Here is a 24,706-nt window from a genome sequence, read left to right as displayed (position 1 = left end):
TTACTATTTTATTATTAAAAAATTAAATAAAATTCTAAGCTCCGAATTGGGCTCAAGCCTAGTGAATACTAAATTGAATCAAACTCAACCTTAAATTTTAAACTCGTTTAGGATTCGAATTGAGCTTTCGTTTGAGTCCAAAAATTCAAATCAAGTCGAAAAATTCAAATTGGAATCTGAGTATAACAGCTGAGAAGTTCGAGTAAATTCGTTTGCAGCCCTAGCTTTATGGATTTAAAATCCACGAAATACAAGTTGAAAAGCCAAACAATTAGTCAAGAAACCAGAGCATCCAAAAACTATATTTCCTTTCCTTTCTTCCTCAATCTCCATCCCTTGACCAAGACAAAAAAGATGTTCACTAGTAACGACATACCAGAAAGGTCTATGAATCCTTTAAAGGGCTAAGGGAAAGAGGAAATGAAACCCCAACTCAAGGGAAGAACAACAGGGACAATAATTACAAAACCTTTACAACTATACAAATTTCCTGTAGAATTGAGGGATTATTTCCTCACCTCAAAATTAGGGAATGCTTTCTCTATAACATGAGTTGGCACTATGTACTGTTATGATTTTTCTTTGTGTATGTCAAATATGGATCCTGAGCAATGCTTAAAACATCTGGCCTCTCTGCCTGATTATATGTAAGACAACGACGAATAAAATCCTGCAAAACATAAAAGGAGTAACTGCTTCAGCATACAGAACAAAAGCAATGAAAGAAAAATTTAGCGCAGTTTATATACAAGTATTCTTCAGTTTTTTGGCGGCAAATGTCCTTTAAACACATGTAACAACATTCATCGCAGAAAATCCAAAAACTAAAATAAACATTGTAATCAAGAATCCAAGCTAAACAAGGAAACATCCTAAAGGTACAAATTTTGCACCTTTACCAAGCAAATAATTTAGAAATCCATCCACAGTATTGTTATCAATTTTCCTGAGAATCAGCAATGCCAGTTTTATTTAATAAATCATCATCATAGTTTCTTCATTTTTGACATACCTAGCAAGTTTGTCTATCTCGTTTTGTTCCTTCATCAATCATTTCCATATTATGACTTGCAATATGAGTCAAAGGAAGCATGAACATTGTGTCTGAGCCAGTCAGCCAGATGTTAATCTGTCTCAGAAACTGCTATAAAACATTGATACAAATGAGATTTTCAAATTTGCAGCACATCTGGCTTGGAGAATTGCCAGAGACAAGTGGGGGTTGGGGCTGGGGGAATAGATTGACATGTTTGTAAATGGACAACCTCGATTGAATTTCATACAGAATACTTCCGCTAACAGAAAGTATAGACATTGACGAGTCAAAACCCATATACTGAAATAAATTTTGAAGCACTTCAATACCACATAAAAATTGACTCCACTATGTTGGAAACAATAACCATTATGAAACAAACAAGAGGATATCATGAATAAACTCAGTAGCATCCACATGATTGGCATGCTTATCCATTACAGATCAATTGAAGAGATAATTGTTGAAACTTTTGTCAAATAAGATTTACACAAGTGAAAACACATCAAATTGTGAAGTATAAGAAAGATGATCGATTTCACACCCCACTTTTGCTGTTATCAAATTGGTAATAAACACTAGCAATTAGTGCTGGTGATGGTGATAGTGATGGTGGTGGTGGTGGTGGCCATATTAACAATGATATAGTCTCTCCTACGCAGACTCTCTTAGAGAATTTACCGTACATAAGGATGTCGAAGATTATCACCCCAAGAAACATTAGCAAAGAAGTTTACACACAAATGATTAGTGAACCTGCCTTTGCCTCGTTCGACACAGCTGGCCTTGAAGGAAAATCCACCTTGCGGGCTTTAATGATGGTATCTTCGCGTAAAATTCGTTCTTGGGTTTGGTCATGACCAAAAGGCCGTTTGCCAAATAGCATTTGGTACAGAAGAATCCCAGCTGACCAAACATCCACCTGTATTCTCGAACAGAATCACAAGTATCTATCAGATCGAGAACACACAATTGAACATCAGTAGAAAATATAATGGCCTCATTAAAAGGTTGCCGAAAAGATGCTTCAAGGGCCAATGCAAAGACAAGCATAGCAGCCTTAGACAAGGCAGAAAATGCAGGTACATATCCAGGCCATTACAGCTTTCCAACTAGTTAAACATAATCAAAGATAAAATATAACATTCACCAAACCTTTGAGGATATAAGGGGTGTCTTGTTAAGCTCAAAGCATTCGGGAGGTAGATACCTGAAATTCAGTATAGAACTATGCATTCAGGACATCATTTCGAATAATAAAAACATAAATCACCGTAAGGCTGCTAATATCTAGCTACCAGCCAAATAATGAAACTGCATTAGCCACAAAAATATAAGCCAATGGATCCAAAGGCAAATTTAATGAATGCGGCATGAGCTGAAAAAGAAAAAAAAACAGAGCTTAAGAGACAACTCTATTAAACTATATCATCATTGCAGAAGGCATTCTTCCACGAGAACATGCCAGAAATGGACAAGTCAGAAGAGCTAATTTGTTGCACGACTCACCAATATGTCCCAGCTCCCTGGGAGGTAAGCTCCATCCCCTGGGACCCAACATCATCCTCCACTATTTTGCTAAGACCAAAATCAGTCACTTTAGCAGTGCCAAATTCATCAAATAGAACATTTCCTGGCTTCAGATCATAATGTATAATCTTTTGTGCTCTTTTATTCAGGTAAACAAGGCCTCGAAATATCTGAACAATTATGATTCTCGCTTCTCTTTCTGGCAAAACAGGCGTTGCTTTGAGGACTGCATCAAGATCCTTGCCTGAATGGGCAAAACATATTGAAACAAGTGACTAAAAATACTTGTGATCCTCATTCCAAGATAAAAAATAATAATTCATCTACATTTCCAATTTGTGTTTCGTGAAATGCAACTGCGAGAGCAACCATACCACTGCAGTATTCCAAGACAGTGCAGAATGTGTTTTGGTCTATCTCAAAAATGTCCCACAGACGCACAATGTGATTATGTACCAAGCTTTTATGAATATTGTACTCCCTGATAGCATGTCGTACATAACTTTGCTTCTTCTCTTCACTCCACTGAGCATTCAAACCATGAAGCTTACATGCAACATATCTATGCTCAACTAAGTCAAAAGCCTGCCATCAATGTTGATTCAAATCACTCAGAATATCCATTTTCAAAATATTCAAAGTTAGAAAGGAAATTGGTAACACTTTATATGGATGGATGGAGATTTCCTTCGCAACTCATACACATTGAAGCCTCTAAAGCAACAGAGTATAGGAATCCTAGTATTTTACCTTATAGACCTCACTAAATCCTCCTTTGCCAAGAAGGTTTAAGAGGGCATAGCGGTGGTTCAAAATCTGAAAATTGTTGAAGCGAGAGCCATCCTCATCTCTTATTCGTTTCATTTCCCTTATAAGCCTTGCTTTATCCAACTCATAGCGATCTCTTTCACGCATAATTGTTTCTTCCTCCTGTAGGAAATTTGATACTAAAAGTGACAATATTCACAAAAATCTTGTCCAATAAAAGAATAAGAAACAGACATACACGTTTGATGCAAGCTAAACGAGATTTATAGATTTCATCTTGAATGAGAGAATCATCTTCCTGGACTCCAGCTTCTGAATCAGTTCCATCAACTTTATCTGCAATAATCATTATTTGTTAGTGCCATTCGTCAACCAGTATCACATCAATAAGAATAACACGGACACTTCATGAAAAGCAAGAACTGTACTCATGTATACAATTTGCAGAACTAATAGTTGCCTGTGGACTATTATTAATTAGTTACATATCTTCACTCTTCAGTATCATTGCATAGAGGAATGTTGTTACACCCCCAAGAAAGTTAGATAACCCATTCTTAAACTAGTTAAACAATTATCCAAATATCAAAACGAAAATGGCAGAAAAACATGTGGAAAAGGATGTTCAAATTGCAAATGGTTAGTTGACCATCCACTGTCAAGCATATATTGGGATCGAGTTTAATATACGCTTTAGTCATCAAATACATATCTTTTAGAATCGACTAAATAATTACTAACCATAAAAACAGAAATCATTGCATTCTTCAGACTCCCAACGGAACAATCTAAAATACTACTCAAAGCCTTGTGCACTCATGAATCAACCACACTTTGAAGTAGTTAATTGTGCATTCTCCTATCTTTATTACCTTTCAACATTACCCTATACCCCAGGAACTGCTATTTGCTGAGGACTCAGAAAAGTGTCATTGTAGTGAAATTTATCAGCATATATTAGTTTGAAAAAGAATATACACATATAAAACTCTTTTACCTGGCTGCTTTTTCTTCAGTGATTTCCTCTGCCGTTCAATTGCTTCTTTCATCTCCAATAAGTTTCTCTGGAAAATAACATGTTTGCACCAGTTACTAAATATCTTTTTTTTTTTTTTGAGCTACTGTATCTTAATGTTATGTTACGGGAAACCACAAACTGACATGACAAGGACAAAATACTCAACAAAAGGAGAACAATTGCAACTAACACAGTATCTGGTACCATGCACAAGCACTTCATGCATCAGAGGTACAGGAAAGATTGTTTTCCTATAATAAACATGTTAACTTGCCAAAAGAAACCATCAGATAAGTAATCAGACCACACCATGAAAGACTTAGAAGTCCTAAGGTCAATCAACTATTTGAACCCTACAATCAGATGCCACAGAAAAGTTTGCAGACAGAAGTTCACAAAGTATCATGAACCAGAATACTGCAAGTAGGAATAACACTACAGAACTACAGATATTATACAAGACCAATCAAATTCAAAACTAGATTAATAACAGGAGCAGAACTACTACATAGCAATAAAAAGTACTGTATTGAAGCAAGTAATGCTCATCATTTTCATGTAGAACAGGTTTCGAGATCACCCCCACACATTAGGCCAACAACATAGAAGAGGACATACAACAATGTCAAATCTGCAGATAATGTCAACAACTCCCGCAACAGTAAATTTCAGAAGTAATCAACATCATTTTTGGCTTTTCCAAATAAGAGCAAGTGGAAAAGTAAAAACTGATCTTTACTGGATTCTTTTTACAAATTCAAACAAAAATTTTGTGAGCCCAAATAATTCGTAGAAATGAGCCAATTTATTTTTGAAAGACGAAAGAAAAAAATCAGACTACTCCATGTAAGCAGAGAGAAGCATACAAGCTGGACATTGAGATCCTTCAATGCTGGCCCATCCTCCCATGTCTCAGAAATGAGAGTTCCAGCTCTGCAATTTAGGGGCGGAAAACATTAAAAGTGAGAAAAAAATCCTCAACAGTAAACAAACTGCTACTTTGCAAAGAACTGAAATAAATATACATCTTAGAAAGGATTTGTTGAGAAGAAATTTATCAGACACAAAAACAAGTAAATGTGCAACAACCAAATAAGAGAACATGATCTGTTAAAAAGACTTTGGTTAAGCCAGCCAAGATATTGCAACCAAGCCCTTGTTTTAGAGCCCAAAAAAGATTTTGTTTTCTATATAATACAAGCGATAACAGGAGAAAAGAAGCTTTCATTAATCAGGTTAGCCCATCAATTTTATCAAAGGCAGGTATCACAATTTCAGTCATCTTTGTTTCTGTCAAAGGCTGGTATACTTTCGTCATCACCCATAGCACCAGCAGCAGCTAATAGCCTTGCAGCTTTCATCAATACAAGATGGAACTCCAACAATATCATAAGAACCACCCACTCCAAGCATCCCAAGTAACACCACTGGTACTCAGCTAGGGTTCTTTCACAGATGATAGGAACCATTAAACTCGTGAGCACCTCGTGCAACCCACCATTTCAATATAATTGTGCAAGTATACAACAAAAAACGTACTGCCAGTTGCCCCTCATTACTCCTTCAACACCACAGAAAGAAGTGTAGGGAAACAGACAGCCAAGACCACTCCCACTTCCCTAAGGCTCAAATACTGCCACCCCATACCGACCACCCATAAATATATGTTTAAAAGGGCCAGCATATAACACCTGTTCCTAAACTTGGAAAACATTCAATAATAGAGCTACTCAAAGCGTACATACCGGTAGTTTCCATGTATATACATACATGCCTATCAAGCATTTATCGTATGCTTCATGTTGTGATATTTCCAAGCCTTCTACTTTGTGAAATTGTGCTTGGTTTGGTAATTATGTTCCAAGATTTCAGCAGGAATAAGGCTAGTGTACATTTCGACTGTGTCCAAACATAGGAGATGCAGGTCTTGCTCCTTGAGTATTATTCTGCTATACTTCATGCTTGGGCCCAAAAATAAAAGATGGAAAGTGGGCCATGAAAAAATTCTAACCTCTCATCATAACCCAATAAGCTAACTGGTTCAACAGAAGGGAAGTCAACAGTAAGCTACCTGATTACTCCAACATTGCCAAGTCTCAAAGAATCCTGGCGTACTTTCATCCTTGCTTCTTGTCTCTCAGCTTTTGAAACAGATATCAACAAATCAGATAATGTTTTTAATCTCTGCAACCAGAAAGAAAAACATAATTAGTAGCTGAAACACTGAACCAAGAAACACGATGACGTCTATATTAACATTTTTTTTCTTAAAAAGAGAACTCTCCATCTATACCAAAAAAACAAGGAATAACAGCATTAGATAAAAATTGCACCAACACCTTGCCATACAGTTATTCAGCTGAACTCCAGAATTATGATATATCCATAATATAAGCAGGAAATAATTGTTTAACAACATTGGAAACATCTTAGCAAAAAAGTCAAAAGTAAGTGATACTATATCAAACACCTCATAGGCAAAGTTCTAGATGAAAGAATGTACATTCTCCAGTTTCAAAAATGACTGAACCTGCAGATAAGTCACCCCTAATGCTTCTAAGGACCCACTATAATCGGTGATCATATTTGACCGGTTACTACATTCAGGTATGTTACAAATAAAATCATGACCTAAATTCCAGGTAAATATTCTTAACTGTATGGCTTTTGGTCATTATACCCTAATGCACGCTCAGTGAGCAAACAGTAGGGGAAAGGAGATTTAGAGAGAAATAATATTTGATATATTGAAAACTAAATTTTGGAGCTTTTATCCTAAACAGTTGTTGGACATATATAAGCATAGGCATTCTTACTTTTGACTTTTTGTACTATACATGGCATTCTTACTCAAGAAGATTATGAATGTATCATTAATGTTATTGCGATAACCAGGTAAAGGACCATCTGCTGGCATCAAGTACACTTTTTCATTGATTGATCACTTGCTAAACGACAAATGACACAATCACATCATCACTTGAATCAAAATAGAGAGGGTAGACGAAATGAAAGAACTAGATGCTTCAATCAGCTTTTAGATCTTTAAAAATCAGAGACTGGAATCAATTAAATTGTCTTTTTGGAGATAAAAATAGCCTGTATGCCAGAGTATGTTTTGGATACTTGACGGATAACATGTTCACCTTTGCAAAAAGCTTGTCATTACAAAAGTAAACAAATCAAAGTAAGTGCAAAGGATCAGAATGGCGTACCTTTGGCTTCATCTGCTGCTCAATATCCTTGATATCCTTCAACTCCTGTTGAAATCATAACATAGAAAAGTGAATTCTACATTGCAGAAGAAACAGTAAATTTTCATGCTAATGCAGGTGGCAGTGATCTGAAAGAGAATCATACCTTCTCTAGCTCTTGAGTTAAATGTTGAGATTTCCGTAATGCCTCCTCCAAATTTCCAACCTTCTCGCGTAATGTTGTGTTCTCCTCCTAAATATATTTAGGTGTACATGATTTTGACATTTAAAGTTGTGAAAAAAAACTATAACACTTTATTAGGAGATTCAAAGACTAAAAAATTGCAAGAGAATCACACAACATTTTTCATTAGAAACTGTATCTTAGTTACATACTAATAAAAAGACAAAGAATACAGCTGTCGCAGAAAACTTCTACCTCCAATAAACTTAAATCGTCACGTCGAAGTTGCTCTTTGGGCCACCCATCCTGCAATAAGAATTAGGCACACAAGAGTTTAACAAGATTAATTTAAAAGAAAACAACAAACAAATAAAGGCCAACCAATTCAATCCAATAGAAGTGATTTGGCCTGATTTTGATTGATTTGTAAGCAACACCTATCATCTCTAGATCTCTACACTTCCAAAATTACAGAAATTATGTCAGAACAAAGGAGAAATACAAACTGGTTGATCTGTAGGGTATTTTACAACGTAGTAATGATATTTTTAGGTTGGAACATCCTTTTCTGCTACACTAGATTCTAGAACACGGGCAGTCAATACAAAACTGATTTCTGAACTACTTGTAGTGATCCAGTAGAACAATGAAAAAACAGCTACATACATTCCCAGTAATTACTCACAACGACAATGAGATATAACCTAAAATCCCAATTTGAATACCCAAAAACCATTTTTAGCAAATTAATATACTGCTACAGCTTATTCAGGGGGGAAAAAAAGACCGACTATTATCTAGTTCAAACTAGACTAATTAACAATGCAAACTATATGCAAAAGTTAGGCAAGATACCGGACATGGATCAAATGGTTCTCAATTTTTCACTCCCAATAAATAAAGAAATTTCATTAAATAATTTCTACAAATCAGGTTTACATAACACAGAAATATGACCATTGTGACGGTCAACCAAGACATCTAAATCTTAAAGTTCCAAATCCGTAGCAAGCAAAAAATTTAAAGAGTATTAACAAAAGTTTGGAAAGTATCAAGACTATGATGAGTAACTTTACCATTAGATGAAACAGTCAAACAGCCAACGCAGAAATTCTCTTCGATCATTTTTTTTTCTGGCACAAGATTTTAGGTTTCCAAGACAATTTAAATAGAGCCTCAGTGAAGCATGTGCCAACTGTACCACAATATCTTTCAAGTAATTACACTTTAGATATATGGTGATTTAAATCTTTGCATTCAATTTTGTTGACCAGTAAGCCACTTTTTCTTATATATCTGCAACACTTTCTAGGACAAGGAAATCAGGTAAAGTACAAAGCAAAGGACATTGGTATAGAGATAGTTGCACGTGACAAGGTAACCATACATTATAATTTGGTTATTTGAACAGAGTTAAGAATTAGAAGCGGAAAGCAATAATTATCTTAGAGATATAGTCATGTTAAAGAAGGCTTACCTTTTCAAGCTGTCCATTTGGTGGAGAAACCGTTTGAATTTTGGTTTGATCATTACCTCGTGAACCACGCCCTCTAGCCGAGGCAGAATATCCCCTGCCACGGCTTTGTTTTTTCCTATTTGTGTCTGAAGCCACCTTATTTGTGTCCACGGTCTCAACAACCTTCTGTCTTGGCTCAGCCACAGACTGAGATGTATGTCCCTATTTGCATATATGTTAATTTGGGGAAATAAAAATCTGAAAATTAGTAGCTATTAAAGTTCCCAAAGAAGGAACAACCAGATAAATGATATTATAACGGAAGAAATAAGTTTTAAAGGACCAAACCATACTAGGAACCAGGGATTACTATGAACATTCAGTATATTAATCAATTGAACAATCCAAAATGCAGTAGCCATAATAAGGCATACCTCAACATGTTCAAAAACCATGCCACTGTTATCCTCGTCCAATTTACGCCGCTTCTGAGTGTTAGCTTGAATCAGAAATTCCCCTCCATTCTGGCAGAAAGAAACTCATCATGTTATGGACATTCAAAAGCCTTCACGAAAGGTGCAACAGGACCACGGCAATGAAATACCAATGCACGCTAAGGAAATGTTGAAGCGATAATTATTCACCACGTAATGGAAAGGATACTTGTTTCAACATAAAGAACAAACCATAATGCATGTGAACGGGTTCACACAACTTTTAAAAGAAAAAGTGAATTAGGCTCAAGTGACTATCTTTTTCTTTTTAATGAATTAAAAGTGTATCTAACTATCTAACAGCATTTCCATTTAGAGCCTCTACTAAAGCCAAAAGCCAAAGAGCTTGTTGCCGGCTGAAATCATGCACAGAATTTGGTGAGGTAGCATACTGACAATACTTGTTCGCTGGATTGGAGTATCTTCTATTAGAGTTAGTGATTTAGCCAGCCTACTAAATCATGCTCTCATTTACCACCACAAATTCATCCAAATCAGCTGATGAAGCTTTTGGCTGAGGAGAATCAAGGTTTCATATTAAAACGATTTCAAAATTTGTGGAGTGCAAAAACTTAATAAAGGAACAAGAACATCCAGCAAAAGTGTGTGAAAATCAGACTAAAATTGCCAAAAGGCCCAAAAACTAGAAACAGCTCAGCGAGAAAGTTTACAAGCCAAAGATTTAAAAATGAACATGTAAATTTAAAGGAATATGTAAGGAAAGTATCACCGAGATAGGCATCGCCCACTAATGCATACATATTCTTTCTGCATGTTCATGTCATTTATTTGTGGCAAGGCAAAAGAATGCAACCTATATGCGACGTACAATGCACTACACGCATGCAATCATTACATCGACAGTAAATGTTCAGTGGCCGAACCAACAAAAATAGGTAGATTGTTACATGAAAAAAAGGCTTCCTTTTGACTCTTAATAGTTACAAATATGCAAATAAAAATGGAGGAAGCAGGAGAAAAGAACATTTCCACCAGCGGAATGTGAGATATGATTATCAACTAAGGATTTTAATGACAACCTTCCACAATTCTTTTGCTTCATCTAACTTATCTTATTTAAATAATTGTTGGATGGTACATGCAATAAAAGAAAGACAATCTTAATGCAAAATCCACTATCCTTTTAAAAAGAGCAAGGACTTAATTCCTGTACTGATACATTTCATATCATTCTGAAGCCGTAAGAATTAATGTTGCACATTTATTGAAAATTGATAGCATTGAGACCGTCTAAAAATTGGTTGAAATCATTCGAATCATGCTTCACTGGCTTAGCAAGAAATTGGAAGTGTAACACATTAAACATTCCTTATAACAAAGAGAAGCACTCAATTGAAAACCAAATATTTGAGCAAAATCCAGTTTTTTTTTATTATTTCCCTCTAGAAGTGCACTGAACCACAAGGACCTTTTTATCAATGTTTCATTGTGTAAGTGTTAGCCACTTCCTTTAATCAATTTACAAGTATTAGTATGCTAGCTGTTGAAAGACATAATTGTACAACACTGGATGCAAAGGGTGACAATAGATAAAAGAACAGATAATAGACAGTTAAAATGAAAAACTTGTACAACGTGCTCAGTTCCCCAACATTTTTTCTCTCCCACCTCTTCTAGCTTTATCCTTCGCACAGAAATTTATCCGCTCATGAAAAATAACTGAAAGTACCAAGCACCAAATAAATTGAAATGAAACCTCACATGAGACGACCTTTCCTTCCCCACAGTCAGATGAAAAATGCAATGCTACTTGGACAAGGATAAAGTTACTGAAGTTTTAAAGACAACCATTGACGAAACACGTGCTTTGCATTCTTTTTAATTCTTCAACTCAAAAGCTTCGAACAAGATAGTGAACCAATTTACAAGAGATAAAAGGAAATCTACACTTAGCAGCTCTATTATTATATATAGATACTTAATTCAACAAATCTATTATCCAGATCAATAGAATTTTCATTATACAAATTTTTGAATTAAACGGCGCATTAAGTAGATTCAAAAAGTGATTTTCTTTAATATGCTGTTTGAAACACATAGTATGCTCTATAAACTTCACGAACCATGTGATAGCAGTTCCATAAATTTCTTACCCTATATAGGATGAGAAGCTTGCTAGTTGTGTAAGTCAATTATTGTTAAACCTGCTGCAAGTGGATCATCCTTCTTTAAATATTTTTAAAATTTCTTGATGAATTAATGGAATAACATCACCAACTAGATTCCAACTTATGTCAACTCCCAATTTATCTGAGGCTTCCACAGTTCCATTCAGTTTATTTTGGACAATCATTAGAAAATTATGAAAAATCATGCAGGAAAATATCAAACCGTAAACAAAAATATATTATGGTCCTTGAAATTTGTGCAACAGATGAATCACCAACAGCACTTGTTGATATTATTCAACGAAATGAATCAACACATGGACTATCAGGACGAAAAGACGTTTGCTTATTTTCACTACTTCCATCCCTATAATGGCATGTCCTATCTCATTGTATCGGTTTTCATCTTTTTCCTAAAGTAAAAGATCTAGTGGAACAACCTGAGGAACCTCATTCCCAGATAATAAATGCATGCAGTGCACTAAAACACTCTTGTACTGCTTAACAGTGGTCAAGGGGGCCATTTCTAAAGCTGCCATCCATGTAGCTTTTGGTTTTCTACTTATCAATCAACTCCAGTGCTTATTTTACAACATTCTATCAAAAGAAATAAATTGCGCATGCCAACTGTACCACAACCATGGCAGCAAAAGAAATGTTTAAACAGACACATATGTTTGAGGTGCAATATTCTTTATTGCAACTTTGCAAAGCAAATCATCAATGTAATTAAGATTTGCTCCTTGTTGTAATTGTAATAGCCATTCACCCAATAAACTACCTCACAATATCCAGCAGAGGCAGAATATGAAACAAACTACAGTCAAACAGAATATGACTTCAACTATCAGTCAATGTTTTCAAAACCAAAGTGGGAAACTCTAAAAAGACACAGGACTAAAAAGACAAATGAAAACCTTATTGTTCAGGAAAGTACAACATTTAAGAATCTCATGTAAAAAGTTCTTCGCTACAACATAAGCATTTAATCCATCCTCTGCACATCAATTGAAAGAACAAAGTCGCAAAAATGTAATAGAATCTGAAGTTGAATCCGTTAGTGATCCAGACAGAAACAAGTGAAAATGGGCAATATCAAGATTAAGAAAAAAAATGGATTAAGAAAGTAATGGGTTGCATGGCTAGAAGATCATTTGGAAATTTTTTTGAATCATACTTGAGCACTTTTTGTGATTTGATTGGAAAGATAAAAAGGTGATTGAAAGCGTGTTTATGATGCAAAAAATGCTTGCAAAAATTGACAAATCCAAATAAACCCATTGTATGACTTGATAACCAAATCAAAGGTACATCAGCAAGATCATTATCAAACTAATAGCTCCCAGAAAACAGGACAGCCGATGTAACAGGTCGCATTTCCAGAACCGTAGCTTCTGCAATTCTTTCCCTTTCCCCAATATAACTAATAGCTGCAACACAATAGTCAGAGCTGTATGCATTAAATTTCAACCATTGTATGGGAATTATCTTGAGTTTCTGCAAACAGGTTTACAACAGCAAATAATTTCAGAATTCCAAATACATAAATTTCCCAAAACAAACATCAACGTCCCATTTTCACAGCCTAGAATTACCACATTATGCCTATATTATGTGATCCATTAAACAAGAAAAATCCAAAAAAGAAAAAGACAAAGAAAACCTAAACACTCACATCGTTGTCATCCGAATCACTTGACAGATGCTCATTAGGCAAGCTCTCAGGAGGCTCGGGGAATTTGGTGGCAACAGACCACGAGGCTGCCTGCTGTGAATGTGCGACGGCTGCAGTTGCAGAGGATGCTTTGCCCACCATTCGCGCCTCGAGCTTCGCAATTTTAGTGGGCAAAGATTGATCGGATTGATTGGAAGAGTTGGAGGAAAATTGCATAAGCATGTCATCCGACATTGTAATCACAAAATTCTCAACTTCAGTCCACTCCTCACAATGCAGGTAAGCTGACAGCACTGAAACAGTAGTCAAGTCATTTCCATAAACGTCAAGAGCCCATCAAAATCTGGGGGTAAAGAATAGAACCCGGAAAAATAAATGCGGGAAAAAAAGCAAGAAAAGTTGAGTTCCTTGGTGCCAAGAAGTGATTTTGGACAAACCCTTTTAGGAAAAGAAGTGTTTTTTAAGCAAGGGCTATTGGGCTAAGCTTCAGTAGTCGAAATTCAACTGTGTTTTTAGTGTGTTTCTGCGTGCCTAAGAGGGGTAAAAAAGGAGTCATTGAAATCAACCAAGATGACCAGAAGAGGAGATGAGAAGTTCATGCAGGGAGAGAGAGAGAGGAAGAAAAAGTAGGGATTCAGGAGAGAGAGAAAATTAGGGTTTTGGAAGTTGGATTGGTGAAAAAAGGAAAGTAAATGCAGGATCAGGAGAAAGGAGGAGGAAGAGGAGGAGGAGGAGGTGGTGGAAGAGGGGGGAGAATTTTGAAATCAGATGGGGGATATGAATATATGATGAGATGGGAAGGGAAAAAATGGGGACCTTTTGGTTTTTTAGGAGGAAAGTTTGCTAACTGGTACCTTGCTATGTTATGTTATGCTGTGAGGAGGTGCGGTTGGTTGGATTTGGCCGTGGTTACCAAATGGTTTCTTTGGAAGGCAAAATTAGGAGTCAAAAGGACAAGTGAAATAATGGGTGATAAGTAGCATGATTTGGAAAAGGTGGGGCGATGAAGGAGGACAATATTTGAGTTAATGAGAAAATAAAAAGTATAGATTGGGATTTGGGAATTGGGAATTGAGAAGGCAGAACAGAAGGAAGGTTTGTAGTTTTGTACCTTGGATTTAGGTTGAGAGTCTTGAGACTTGACAGAGGTCACAAGTGAAATGGCAACTTGATGGAGAAGCTAATAGGTTCTTTATAATTTGTTTTGATTATTGGAGATGAGGATGGGGAAATTGGGAGTTGTTTTCTATTCTTTTTTTATTGTTTTGTTTTTGTTAATTTGATGTATTAGATTATTTTGTGCGTTTTGGCATGATTTTATTTTTATAACGGAGATTGTTTCGAAAAAGATAAAAAAAAACTGTGAAATTAATATTGTAAATTTCTTTTATATACACGGGCATAGATGTATAAAAAACTAGGATTGAAAGATCAGAAATTTGGAAATTTGATAGGGAGATTGTTTTACAAAGTGAATTTTGTTAGCCAAAAGTTGAGGCTTCTCCATCTTTTTTTTAGGCTTCTCCTTTTACATTTTTTTTTTTTTGGGTGCTCTCCTTTTCCTTTTGTGCAGGAGGTTCCTAGACAATGAATTTTGGAACAGGGAACTTGAATTGATTCATTGCAAACCAAAATTGGGCTTTAAAGTGATTTCAGAGACCAAGAAAAGGACAATAATGAAGCTCAAGGAAAGAACACCTCTGATGGAATTATCACTACTTTATTATCCAAATGCATCATTTAAGCTGGCCTGCTATGAATTTTTTTAATCTGCCCTGCTGAAAATTTTAATAGTAATAGAGGCAAAAAATGGCGACAAGAAGAAGCAAAAACTACCCATAGATCGGTTCAAATGAATTTGTTGCTTTCTCAAGTTATTGGATTAGGATCCTACTCATTGCCATTGTTGGCCATTATGGCATTTTAATGTTACTTTGCTATGTGAAAAAGGTTCATAATTGATTTTTTAACTACTTAGCTAATTTGAAATGATGAAATACAAGATAAAGATTTCTATATTGACTTTTCCATTTAAATTGCTATTTTTGAGAGTTCTATATAGAAAAATGCACTATAGAGATATGATATATATAAGGTGAAAAAGATAATTGAAAAATATTTTCACGAAAAATGTAAATATTTTTCTTTGAAAAATGGCAATCCAAACGATGCAAAATCTTGTAATTTCTAGGCATTACGAAGTCCAGCCGTATTATAATCTGCTTATTGAACCCTAAATCTATTGATGAATATTTATCAAAAATAAAAAAATATCTATGGATGAATAAAAGGCTTTTCTTTATCGTATGGACTGAAAAATTAGAAACGAAGTTGATTGTCCGTTCATGTTTGTTCTCTAAAGTGCACCTCTTAAACTCATTCTGACATAAAACCATATGGAACTCAAAATAAGTTAAGATTTTCACATGGTTAAAGTTTTTATGCTGTAATCTCTAACTTCATCAAGCTTCACCATGTTCTTTTGATTACATTTGTTTTCATGAAAATTGATACACTAATTGAAGAATCTTAAGAATACAAAAGGGGGAGTCAGGATTATGGATAGAACATTAGCCCACCATCAACACCTAGAATAAGTGGGCATAATTCTAATTGCCTAAGAGGTTTAATTGTTAGAAGGTGAAACTTTTCGTACATGCAATTGGTAGATGTGGGGGACTGCTAGTGCTTTTACCATATACATGATGGATCTTCATGATGCTACTTCCAGCAGCAGAGGATTAAAAGAGAAGACTAATCACCAAAAAATAGATGTACTATGAATCAAAGTATGGATCCAGCTTGAGCAGGAAATGAGTAAAAAGAAGATTCATGAATAAGCCAAAAAGGGCTTAAAATATCAAAGTTACAAGAACCTAGTACAACAGAATGGCTACAGGAGAAAAGCATCAAAATGCTCATGATTAAGATTTCATGGAATTATACGTTCAGAGGATATTTACGTCTGAAAGGCAAAACATTAGAACTCGAAGAAGAAAGGGCTAATCTTACGAACAGCCAATAATGTTCTCTCAAGTATCTTACGAACTGCCAATGACATAATCTGCGGTATCTTAGTAATTTGCCAATAAAATCATCTGCGATTACGGTGCTGCAGCTCAGCTTTCACTTCTCCACCATTTTTACTATCCCAGTAATTCTTGATGATTGATCAACCCCAAACAATTACAAACTTCAGCAATCCACCTATCCTGCCCTAACCAGACTCCAGACCGAAAAGCCAAAGGTATATGTTGCTCATAAACATTATCAAAGGATTCAGCAGCCCGGTTCAATAGCCAGGGAGTCATCCAACAAAGTGCGTGACTTTAACATAGAGCACAGCTCATAAAGGTATTCTCCTACCTATCATAATTTCTTCTCATCCCACCGCTACTGCTATTGTCAAACCGTGACGCCAAAAATCTGGGCTGATAAAAGTTTGCTGACCCAGGCGAAGCTGAATTTCTATAGTTCAACCTATAAGCTTTTGCAGAAGAATAAGAAGTTGATGCATTACTAGCAGCATAATGATTAGAAACATTAATTCTCTTATACTTGGGGGTTGCAGGAGATTTCCAACCAGCTACTTTGGGTTTACTACCAAGAAAGTCTCCAGGATCTTCAGTGATCCAACCATGCTTTGGTTTTGATTTAGAAGCCGACATGACTCCGTGATCACGTTTAGATTTCTTCTTTTCACGTGCCTTGCCAATATCATTAGGAGCAGATCTAACCTCAATACGACTCCTACGTTCCTTGGAAATTCTTTGTTTGGGGGTTGATAACTCACGATTCCTTTTGCCACCCTGTAGAAAGTACAAAATTTCATAAATACTGGCATCTACGAATAATAGAACATGGGCACAAGAAAGCAGGAAAAGTTTATCCAGTACATGAAGCTTGAACTGATATTGATATTACCACGGTAGGCATAGCCAACAAAACCAAGGGGTAAAAGGCAGGTAGGTGCCCAATGTCCCATGAGAAGATAATAACAGTATAAAGGATGAGCAGAAGCTTCTAACAAACCTTGGATGAGCTAGTGCATTCACGTGCAAAATGTCCTTCTTCACCACATCGGTAGCATGATCTACGTGGTGCTGAGCCACTTGTCTCTCCCTGTGAACCTGTGCAAGCCTGCATTGATGCAAAGAGACTATAAAAAAGAGTTCTGAACTTAATAACAGTTTAAGATGAAATTAAAAAGGTTAGACTGATATAGAATTAGAATAAAAAAGTAGTCAGATTTTATTAATGACAATTCTTTCCAAACAAATGTAGAAATTAAAAAAGAACTGTCGTTGATGCTTAAGAAATCCTACAAAAGACGTTGACAATCAACTCAAAATTGGCAAACACTAGGAACAAGATTAATAGCAAAACAGTTTTTTCACTTTTAAAAAAATAGAACTTTGAAAGGCCACCCAGGGAAAACCAAGAATGTGGTGAACTAAGTGCATTATACAACTTGAGCCCATTCTGCATAATTACCCAAGACAAAAGATACCTAAAGGCAACATCATAAACAGTAATAACATCACCCAAAGAAACAAATACAAACTCAGGACAAAAAAAACACATAACATAACATGATAATCGGAAAGCAAACAGCCAATTTATCTGTCTACCAAGTAGAGAATGTGGTGAACTAAGTGGGTGCTTGGTTAGAGGGTATAGGAACCCATAATTGGATTGAATCCCATAATTGTTGCTTGACTAATGGGTATGGGTTTTGAAACCCTGAAATGAATTATAAAAAGTCAGCCACTCTCAATACCCAACTAGATTGGGGGTTTTGATGAATCCCATATTTGATTCCAAAATCTGAAAAAAAAAATTTACAAGTAAAATTTTGTGAACTCTTTCTTCTTCATATTCTGGCCAGTCACTACCTCTTCATCCCTTAACCGGCTGCAATCCACACCCTCAATCCTACACTAGGTTGCTAGCCCCCAACCCCTTCGGTGACCACTGTCCTCTCCTTTCGCATCTACTGCTACTTACTCTCCTCTCACAAGCCCATATCCCCAATCTCAGTTGGTCTTAACAATTTTCGCTGCCACTGCCAGCTCACACTGTCTCTGTGTCCGCTCCTTTTCACTGTTAATCATCCATCTTCTTTCTCCTCTCCACTCATTGCCAATCTTTTTCTTTACCATTCCCCCCTAACCCCACTGCTACTTGCAGTTTATCCCCTAAATTTGTTGCCACCAGTCCCTCCTCAACCATTGATGGTTGTTTCAACTTGAATGTCATAAAGAGGCGTCAAGATGTCAACAAAATCCATTTGAAGCTTGCTGTTGTTTGTGAAAATTGTTTTGTTTATCTGTGATGTTTGTAATGGTTTTCTTCGTTCAAAAAATTTTAAAGGCAAAACTTTAATCTAATACTCATTTCTTAAAAATTTTCACCAAGCATGGGTCATTTGAATGATACCCTTGTTAAAAACCCATACTGATATTAGAGGTATGAAACCAAACGCAAATCCAATTTTAGTCTCCAAACCAAGCATCCCCTAAGTGCATTATGCAACTTGAGGTCATTCTGCATAATTACGTAAAAGAAAAGATACCTAAAGGCAACATCTTAAACAGTAATAATATCACCCATACAAATAGTAAAATACAAACTGGAAAGAACATAGCACCAAAACACAACATGATGATCAGAAAGTAAATGGCCAATTTATCTGTCTAGCTAATCATCACAATTTTCAGACAGGAATTTTATGAATTTAAAGCTCGATTAACTTCAACAAACTTTTTATTCAAATCATAGCCTGGAATTTGCAGGTAACCTGAACTCACCAAACCAGTATGACCAGAAAAACCACATCTGTAACAAGAAATTTCTCTCGGACTGGCGTCAGTATAATTTACACAGCAAAGATGGCCAAAACTCCCACAAACGTAACACTGAATTTCCTGAAACAAACAACAAAAGCTATAGACGTAAAAGGCCAGAGCAAATACTTTGAAATCATAAAATCAAGAGAGAAGTAATAAATCCAAATTTTTGCATACATGAGAAGGACAACAAAATTTCATGATGCATGTGGTTGGATCACAAGTAGAATTATATACATCAGGAAAGTGGCCAAGAGTACCTTTAGGTCATCAGGGCAATAACTGTTCCAGCATGAAAACAAATCGTGGCCAGAATTACCACATTTTAAACACATCTTATAGTTTTCAGATGCCCCGCTGCTCTTTTCTGGACAATCTTTTGCACGATGACCTCCCTTTTTGCAGATAAAACAATCTTGCCCCTGTTGAAGATATCATGGCAAAATCTTTACTAAATGATTACATTTATTACATGCTCAAAACTCTTAATATTTTTTAATCTGGGAATAAACCTTCCCACTTGGTGTTTTCTACTATCTCAGAAATGAAACCAGAAAAAGGACAAAGGGAAATCGTGAGGAGGAACATGTAACAGCAAAGTTTATCAGCACGAGCAGATAATAGGTGAGTATCATACAGAATTGTCATTTATCAAAAAGGTTCTACAAGAAATAAACGAGATCTAAGTAATCCAATAGCCAACAAAGTAGGGGCAATCCAACACAACAGTACATCCAAAAGACATAAAGTATCTGTAAAAAGGCAAAATAATAATAATAATAATAATAACAACAATAATATTAATAATAATCGATTAATCACTAATATCGACGTCAACTGTGGTGCGAAACATGAAACCAGGTATAGATATTTGGTACAACTCAAGGAACATTCTCATTATGAAATCCAAAATTTTCTCCTACACAGATGCTTAGACACTGTACACAACTCAGAGAATTGAGTCAAATGACTCGTGTCTGGAGATTTAATATTTTCTTTCACAAATAAAAATTTTGCTATCTCATCACTTGCTTTGCTGCATGACCACATTAAGACATTATGTAGACTACTGAACAGATATATGTTTGCACACCCACTAACTACACCCCTTGGTCAGTAACTCATCAGACTATTAGCTTCTTTTTCACTGGAATATTAATGATTGTAGGTATATTCTGATAATAACCTTCTTCAACATTCATAGGTGGTAAACCCCAACAAGATTCAAAGAAGGATGCTGGGAGAAACTATTAAGGTAGGCCAGACTGCACTGGTGCATACTGAGTAGAAATCTCAAAGTGGATCTAAAGTCTTATTTCTTCGACTTCTGATATGTAATAAATCTTCAAAACTTCAAACATGTCAAGGAGAAGAGGTCCGGACCTAGCCATGCAGGATCATTCAGCTTTGGGTGTTGAAAGTGTCTTCAAGTACATAAAAAGATCTTTAGCAACTTCAAAACAACATCAAAACCCTATTAGGCTACCTCTGGCTACTACTAAAGGGGCTTCTCATCAATAGCCAATCAGACATATCAGGTTTTCATCAAAATTGTTACTCCAGGGTCTCAAAAGCCAAAGCAGTACTGCGTAGAAAGTAACATCATTTTCATGCAAGAAAGATGAGATTTATCAATTAAAGGAGCAAAGGATAATTTTAAAACTTGTTTATTTCTCTGCATTCCGGAAAGAAATAAAATTTTTTGGCTTGATGCACACCCTAAGGGGTGAAGAGTCCAGAAACAAAATAAAATAAAAATTCAACATATATTAAAACATCTATTCATCTCGCACCTTTGAGCATTGCTTAGCATTATGTTCTAGACTTCCACAAACAAAGCAAGGCTTCCTGCGCTTAGCTGAGGTACAGTTGACAGTCGTATGACCTTCTTCACCGCAATTATAGCATGTACCCCAACTGCTATCTGGAGGGTCAAAATATCTAGGGCCCCGCTGAGATCATAATAAGGTATGATAAAGAGACACGCCAAACAGCCTTGAAAACAGAATGCGACTACAAAATATCACTTCAACTCACAAGAAGCTTTCGCAGCACAGCATTATCTGAGACCTCAACAGGATTTGTTTTAACAGCTTTATCCCCAAGCTCTGCAGCTTTTACACTCTCTCCCTTCTCTTCTTCCTTCACATCATCAACCTAAAGCAATCAAATAATCATTTAGCAGTCAAGCAAGCCACAAGTCCTCAATCAATATTACAATTTTTGGCAACAAAAAGAGTACAATATACCTACAAATGAAAACCAAATTTAATCATCAGTCAAATAAAACTACTAATGCTAGGCAGGACTAATCCAATTCCACATGAAAACTCTTTTGATGATCCCAAAAAAAAAAAAACACCGTCTCAACCAGTATTCCAGGAAAAAAACCAATTTTCCCCAAGGAAGAAGATGAAAATGTATTGACTAGGTCAGCTACCTAAGCATTCGGTTTCACTTTGCAACACCAGATGGCTCACGCAGAACCACATTTACACACAATTACCCTATTATGCGAGTATTTTTTTACAGAAAACTCATTTTTTCCTGCCATAGTTTCCAAAAGAAACTGAGTACGACATGCCCAACAAGTTCAATTACCAGAAACAAATCGCTGCAAAAATTCTCGAAAGTAGCATCTTTTTCACTTGATACCTGCCGTGGTTGTACAAAAACATAATAAAATAAGCTTTAATAATCAATTGGCTTTCAACAAGCATAATCAACTAACAAAACCCAAAACAAAGATAAATACTTCATAATCTGAAAAAAAACTAAACTATAAGAAAAAAATCAAAATTTTAATCAACTACATTCAAATAAAGTACTTACAGAATCAATTTTAGCTTCAACCTTCTTACTCTTCTTCCTCTTTTTCTCCTTTTTCTTACTCATATCATCCTTAAAATTCATAACTACCTCATCGTCGTCCAAAACGATGACGTCTCCGGCAACGGCGTCGGAATCAGATTTATTACACTTACGTGACATTGCTTTCTCAACAATTTTCAAGCTGAGATCCTCGTTGGCTTCAGTATCCTCATCGTCATCGCTGTCGAGAATTATAGTTTGGGGCGGCGTCGTTCCTTCTTCGTCTTCTTCTGATCGATTTCTTAGATTTGTAGTCTTCAACTTCTTCTCTCTTTTGCCCATTTTAGACAAGAATTTCGAAAATTAAGCCAATAACGTGATGGAAATTTTTGGGGATTTCTCAAAGATTTAGGGATTTTCCAATAGCCCTGATTGAAACGATCGTCGTTTGAATTTACGATTAGGGCTTCGACTGGTCTTGATTGAAACTTTAGTGGGCTTAATGGACCTATTTGGAGACCATTTTCTGGGCTATTTGGAAAGAAAATGGGCTTTAATACGTGTAAGAGTGGGAAACAGCTGAATTCATAAGTGAATGAATTTTACGAGTTTTATAAAATATCAACTTCGTCCCTAAAGTGTTTCTTTTTCATTTTAAAGCATTGTAGTCATTTTAGATTTTAAATATGCCAGAAAAAAATTTTTTTTGTCAAACAGTTACACACAAGTTAGATTAAAATTAGCCGAAACACTCCGAGGGTTGGACCTAAGGGGGACCCATAAGAAACACCCATCCAGCCAATTGGTGATAGGAAGGTGCTCCTGTGGACCTTAAGTCTAAGGGCACTACCTCACACACAATCCATGTAGGATGAAAACCATCCCACAGTCTCAGCGGGCCTCACTCACACAAACATGGTGATTTTTTTGTCAAACAGTTACACACAAGTTAGATTAAAATATGCGAAAAAATTGAAAAGGAATTGTTTGCCTTTCTTTGGAGGAAATTTTACAACCAAAACGGAATTGTTCCAACACCCAGGAGTATGGTTTTATCAAAGCAATCTAACAATGGATTAATTTGAATTGGATGAAGTGACCATAAAAGCAACCAAAATAAGAAGATAATTAAACTTTTGTAGTAAACCTAGAGGTGGCAAAATGGGCGGGATGGGCGGGATTTGCTTGGGTTTGAGATGGAACCGAGTCATATGGGTTTGGGCCCAACCTTACCCATATGTGTTTTGGGACTAACTTGGGCGGGATCATTTTGGGATGGGTTTAGATTGATCCCGCCCAATACCCAAATCCATTTTCTACATATTTTTTTTCCTTTAATTCATTTTTTATTTTTATATAATTTTAATATTTTTGATTTATTAAATTTCTTTTAGTTTTATTAAATAAACATGCAAGTGCTTTATACTCAAGATTCCCACCAAAAATTGGATTAACAAATAAAGGAAAAGATAGATATACAGCCATATTCCAACATATATCAAGATGGCCAAGGTCCTTAGGATGTTGAATATTTATCCTTATCATTGTCCAAGGATGACAGGTCTAAACTAACTGAAATGCTGGAAATTCTTGTGGATAATGACTAGGAAGACTACTAGATTATATTCGCTGGTATAACTATAAAAATTGTTAAAGATAATTTTTGAATCTAAGATTCCGTTTGGATTGATTTTTTTTTCAAAAAATAAGTTTTTCAAATACAATGTTACAGTAATATACAATAACTCAAGAAACATCCCATCCATATTAATATATCAAATATTTCAAAAAAATTTTATAATAAAAATTTTTCATATATACTGCTACAATAAAATATTTCAAAAACACCTACCAAAAACAGCTAATCCAAACGGAGCCCTTGCCATTTGAGCCCAATGGGTACCCAAGTATTTCCCATCCTTTCCCATTCATTAATGGGTATAGTTGGGATGTGTCCCAACTTAAACCCAATACCAAATTATAATACCCATCCCGCCCAAAGTTCCTTTGGGCATGGGTAGCCCATTGGGACTTGGGACAAATTGCCAGCTCTAAGTAAACCTTACAATTTCAAGGTATAAAATACCTTTAAAAAATCCTAACATCATTATTAATAAGAAGACAAACCCTAGAGTCATTAATTAAAAAAAAAGTACCCTAAAAGTGGCCAAAATTATGAAATTCGGCTCCGAAACTAGGCACAGTTAACTTTGATTTATTGCAGCTATATAGGATTGCCCACTTGCTCCATAAACCAAATTATTCTAAATCAAATTGGCTCAATAAAATTTGTCATCGAATAAAATTTCAAATTTGAGTCAAATTTCAATGAATAAACATAAAATTTGGCATTGTCCATAAAATATTCAAACTATTTGAGCTTAACTTGATAAAATACCATTTGACTGTCCTTAGACCTGGAGGAAAATACTTAAACAGAGGCCTAAAGCTCAATCTCATATATCAAGCAAGTGATAGGTAATGGTTATGGAACATTTTTCTGGTATGATCAATGGCATCCTATAGGGCCATTATACAAGAATTTTGCTTAGTCTCTATTGT

The 24,706-nt window shown here is 35.7% G+C and overlaps 2 protein-coding genes across 6 annotated transcripts; both read right to left on the bottom strand.

Annotated features, from left to right (window-relative positions):
* Nucleotides 1-271: 271 nt before the first annotated feature.
* On the bottom strand, nucleotides 272-14,217 carry LOC113769504 (serine/threonine-protein kinase TOUSLED). Of its 2 annotated transcripts, none has more exons than XM_027314003.1 (16): nucleotides 13,485-14,217; nucleotides 9,621-9,710; nucleotides 9,208-9,408; nucleotides 7,986-8,036; nucleotides 7,713-7,799; nucleotides 7,568-7,612; nucleotides 6,424-6,536; nucleotides 5,219-5,285; nucleotides 4,332-4,398; nucleotides 3,573-3,670; nucleotides 3,317-3,496; nucleotides 2,941-3,151; nucleotides 2,546-2,810; nucleotides 2,192-2,246; nucleotides 1,797-1,958; nucleotides 272-670 (listed from the first exon to the last, which is right to left on the bottom strand). In XM_027314003.1, the coding sequence occupies exons 1-16, from the start codon at nucleotides 13,716-13,718 to the stop codon at nucleotides 560-562; spliced, it is 2,037 nt and encodes a 678-aa protein (XP_027169804.1). In that variant the 5' UTR covers nucleotides 13,719-14,217; the 3' UTR covers nucleotides 272-559. The 2 variants fall into 2 exon arrangements, with proteins under 2 accessions (XP_027169804.1, XP_027169879.1); XM_027314078.1 differs by lacking the exon at nucleotides 13,485-14,217 and adding an exon at nucleotides 10,073-10,133.
* Nucleotides 14,218-16,286: 2,069 nt separating this feature from the next.
* On the bottom strand, nucleotides 16,287-22,607 carry LOC113751180 (zinc finger CCHC domain-containing protein 7-like). 4 transcript variants are annotated; one of them, XM_027295084.1, is made up of 8 exons: nucleotides 22,166-22,607; nucleotides 21,935-21,988; nucleotides 21,371-21,490; nucleotides 21,127-21,285; nucleotides 19,594-19,755; nucleotides 19,295-19,411; nucleotides 17,517-17,624; nucleotides 16,287-17,293 (listed from the first exon to the last, which is right to left on the bottom strand). In XM_027295084.1, exons 1-8 carry the CDS (start codon nucleotides 22,484-22,486, stop codon nucleotides 16,847-16,849), a joined length of 1,488 nt encoding a protein of 495 aa, XP_027150885.1. In that variant the 5' UTR covers nucleotides 22,487-22,607; the 3' UTR covers nucleotides 16,287-16,846. The 4 variants fall into 4 exon arrangements, with proteins under 4 accessions (XP_027150885.1, XP_027150895.1, XP_027150902.1 ...); XM_027295094.1 differs by having other exon boundaries at nucleotides 21,371-21,475; XM_027295101.1 differs by lacking the exon at nucleotides 21,935-21,988 and having other exon boundaries at nucleotides 22,166-22,606.
* Nucleotides 22,608-24,706: the final 2,099 nt, after the last annotated feature.

This window comes from Coffea eugenioides, chromosome 1 (assembly GCF_003713205.1).
Source record: "Coffea eugenioides isolate CCC68of chromosome 1, Ceug_1.0, whole genome shotgun sequence".
NCBI lineage: Eukaryota > Viridiplantae > Streptophyta > Magnoliopsida > Gentianales > Rubiaceae > Coffea > Coffea eugenioides.
This window is presented reverse-complemented; position numbering and strand designations above follow the sequence as displayed.

Excerpts from the sequence above, each read along its gene's own strand:
- LOC113769504 (XM_027314003.1), bottom strand. The coding sequence starts at position 13,718 with ATGTCGGATGACATGCTTATGCAATTTTCCTCCAACTCTTCCAATCAA. Across the intron at positions 7,800-7,985 it reads ACGATTTAAGTTTATTGGAG|GAGGAGAACACAACATTACG; the intron begins GTAGAAGTTTTC and ends AAATATATTTAG. Across the intron at positions 4,399-5,218 it reads AGGATCTCAATGTCCAGCTT|AGAAACTTATTGGAGATGAA; the intron begins GTATGCTTCTCT and ends GTTATTTTCCAG.
- LOC113751180 (XM_027295084.1), bottom strand. The coding sequence starts at position 22,486 with ATGGGCAAAAGAGAGAAGAAGTTGAAGACTACAAATCTAAGAAATCGA. Across the intron at positions 17,625-19,294 it reads TTTCTGGTCATACTGGTTTG|GCTTGCACAGGTTCACAGGG; the intron begins GTGAGTTCAGGT and ends GCATCAATGCAG. Across the intron at positions 17,294-17,516 it reads AATGCACTAGCTCATCCAAG|GGTGGCAAAAGGAATCGTGA; the intron begins GTTTGTTAGAAG and ends TACTTTCTACAG.